This window comes from Gavialis gangeticus, unplaced genomic scaffold, assembly GCF_001723915.1.
Source record: "Gavialis gangeticus isolate Ggan-Ray unplaced genomic scaffold, GavGan_comp1, whole genome shotgun sequence".
NCBI classification, from domain to species: domain Eukaryota; kingdom Metazoa; phylum Chordata; order Crocodylia; family Gavialidae; genus Gavialis; species Gavialis gangeticus.
The window spans coordinates 44,998,249-45,001,562 of NW_017729031.1; the positions used below are offsets into that span (position 1 = coordinate 44,998,249).

Genomic DNA, 3,314 nt, shown 5'->3' on the forward strand with positions numbered 1-3,314 from the left:
GGAGCCTCCAACAACAACGGGCAGGTCAGTGGGGCCCGGCGCTGCCTGAGGACCGAGCTCGGCCCCAGCTTTCTCCTTAGCCGCGTCGCAGGCTCGGGCGGGGAAGCGCAGCCTCTGACCGCACTGCCGAGCAGGGGGAAATCCCGGCCGGGAGAGGGCTGCGCTTCGCCCTGCTTCTCGGGGAGGGATCGGCGGCCGTGGCTGTTCCTCCCGGCGCTTCAGTCGCGCTCAGTGTTTCCCCCTGCCCTGGCTCTGATGCGGCTCTCTCCCCGGCTCCCCTCCCCTCTCTCTGCCTGACAGATGGTGGTCTTGCAGTCCTTGCACAAGTACCAGCCCCGCTTGCACGTGGTGGAGGTGAATGAAGACGGGACAGAGGACACCAACCAGCCGGGCCGAGTGCAGACGTTCACTTTCCCCGAGACCCAGTTCATAGCGGTCACCGCCTACCAGAACACGGATGTAAGGAGCCAGGCGTCTCCTGCACCCGCGCCGGAGCCCCCCGGGCGGCAGCAGCGCTCCGAGCAGGGCAGGCCGTTTCCCGCCCGCCCGCCCTGGCGGGGGACGCTGTCCCCTGTCCCAAACCTACAGGAGTCGGGATATTTATTTGGCCAAGTTACGATGCTGTGCCCTTTGCTGGGACCAGCAAGAGCCGCGAGCCCCAAACCCTCGACACTAGCAGTCGTCTGGGTTCAGATCTCGAAGCCTTCCCCTTGCCCCGGTTGTCCCAGACGCTGTTTAGTCTGGTGCAAGGGCCGGAGACTAAATACTCCCTTAGGTCGAAACATTCATCAGTGTCCGTAATGAATCTGTCCCAGGGTGACCGAGAGGAAACCCTATTGGCACTTCCAGGACACGATAATTGTCCATAGCTATTACCTCCTTGCCGAAAGACCGGCTCTAATTCTCCTGGGCGGATTTCAAGCACGTCTGAAAAGAGCCCCTGCTCGTGCCGCTGCCTGCGCTCGGGGTGCGGGGTCTCGCCAGTGCCTGGGGAAGGGTTTTGTTTGGGTGTTGGTGCTGGGGGGTTGGTTTTCTTTCTTCCTCTTTTTTTTTTTTATTTTGCCCTCACTCCGGACGGTAGATGTTAAACCTGTCTGCTTAGCTTTTAATTGTTGTGCCCGGTGCTTAGATCATCTCTCCTAATACTACATAAAACAACTCGAAGTAGTAATTATTTCTGATCTGGCATCTTAATTTTTTTTTTACATTTGTTTTTAGATTCCTATTAATAAATGTCGAATCAAAATATGTCTCATTGGTATCAGTAATTGCTGAGAACGAATGGAAGAGGAGCTTAAATTCTCCTTTCCTTACATCTTCGTAAACGATGTTGTTGTTGTAATTATAGTTGTTGTTGTGATTTTAATTTTGAAGAGGGGCAATTTGAGACGCTGAGATAAAGGAACTGGAAACCCTGCGTTAAAAAATGTGCTTATTGTAGTATAATAGAAATGCTCCTGCTTTTTCACCGTGCCTGCCGGTGAGGAGTACTCACGGAGCCTCTCCTCTCCCTAGATCACGCAGCTGAAGATAGATCACAACCCTTTCGCAAAAGGCTTCCGAGACAATTATGACACGTAAGTAACCTGGCTTTGCGGCGGTTGCGTTCAGGGCGCACGTGCGGGCAGAGCGCGGTTTCGCGGCGCAGTTGCGGTCTTCTGAATCCTGACCCGTCCAGTGTTACGGTGAGAGGAGAAAACCGGGTTTCTTACGACCAGGGCTGAATTTGTGGCAGGCTGAATATCAGCTCCGCTCTCCCCGAATTGTTGGCGATAAACGCTTGGCTCGCGGGAGGACTTGAACGGCGGGACTGGGAGCAGGCAGCGGGTGGTCGCTAGGTGCTGGCGACACCTTCCCGCCGGCCCGGTGCAGGCGCAGGTGCAGGCGGAGGCGGAAGCTTCTCTCGCCCCGCGCTTCCACGAGGCTGCCCGTTGCTTTGGGACTTGTGCTGTGTGAGATTTTTTTGGTTTCGTTTTGTTTTTCTTTTCTCTTGGGTTTTCTTTAGCGTTTGTTTTTCGGGTTTATATCTTTGTACCCGTTTTGAAGCACTCCAGTTTATTCAATTTGTGTATTTGGGCTACACAATAAGGCCCCCTCGCTAGCTTGCTGAGCAGAAATGCCGCTGCGCGTGCTGCTGGAAGCGCAGTTTGGAAGCGCATCTCTTCTCTTCTTTCTGGGTGGAGCTAAACCCTGCAGGGCTTTTGTTTTGGCTCGTCTTCCAGAAAGGCATTTCCCCTGGCTGCTCCCGCGCGCGCTCGTGCTGTTGTCACTCGAGTCGATGCCCAAACCCGCGCCTCTGGCCAGGTGTGAAGCTCGGGCTACTCCTGTGGAGCGGATCCGGCCTTGGCTGGGGGCTCCCCCGCGGCCCGGCACCCAGTCCCGCTGCCACCGAGTGCGCTCCGGTCCGCTGCTTGCCCCGGCGCGGGAGACGCTGCTTCTCTGCCCGCTGCCCACTGGAGCGGGGGGGGGGGGCAAAAAGACACTCCCGCCCCGGGCCTATGGCTCGAGAGCTGCGAAGCCCAGGGCAGGGCGATCAGCTCAATGAGAGCCGGGGAGGAGGCCACCCCCCTTCCGGGAGCAACCGGGCAGCCTTCGTCCGGGGGAAGGGCTCGGGCAGGGGCAGGACGGCGCTTTGTGGGAGCCCCTGCTTGTGGCTTGTTCCCTGTCTCGGGGCTGGGAACGGCTCGCCTCGAGGACAGTAGGTTTGCCTCGCTGAGCACGTGCTTAACTTCGGGCGTCTGCGACAACCGCTCTGTTTAGCAAAGCTAATACCTCGGCAGGAGTAAATGCAACGTTTTGGAGCGAGGAGTTGAGCCAGGGTTTGTGCTGTGCGAAATCCGGGCCTAAACCGAGGGGAGGATGAAGGGGGTGGCTCTGCCGGCCGCTGACGTGCCCGGGCCACCTGCCTGCACCTCTCGGTCACGCTGTGTCTGCGTCTTGCCCGGGGCTGCGCGGGGGAGCCCCAGCCCCAGCCCCAGCGCCCGCCTCCCGCCTCTGTCTGTCCTTCCCGCAAATGCACCGGCTTACAAAGCCGCCTCTTAAACAAGCCGGGAAGAAAAGCAACACCCTTAATGTCGTCTAGCACGTCGAATTTGCTCCAGGCCCGAGTGTTTTCTGAAGAAGTCAATTTAGGAGGAGGGGAGGGTTAACTAAAGCCAAACTTTAACCTAAATTAAAAGCACGGGCTGGTGTAAAGGTTTGATGGTCATGAGCTGGAGGCCAAGGAGTATTGGGGAGGGGGAATTGTAAAGCCCCTGCAGCAGGTGTTTCGGGGTTAGCTTCAGTTCAGTAAACCCTGCTGGCTTGTCTCTGGC

General features: G+C 57.5%; 1 protein-coding gene across 2 annotated transcripts in view; it reads left to right on the top strand.

Annotated features, from left to right (window-relative positions):
• The window catches only part of TBR1 (T-box, brain 1), an 18,127-nt gene that overhangs the window by 7,811 nt on the left and 7,002 nt on the right, over positions 1–3,314 (top strand). Inside the window, exons 4-5 of one of the 2 annotated variants that reach the window (XM_019522704.1) lie at positions 301–459; positions 1,516–1,577. In XM_019522704.1, the coding sequence (XP_019378249.1) occupies positions 301–459; positions 1,516–1,577 (221 nt within the window). The remainder of the gene's footprint in view (positions 1–300; positions 460–1,515; positions 1,578–3,314) is intronic. The other variant, XM_019522703.1, reaches the window with a different exon arrangement.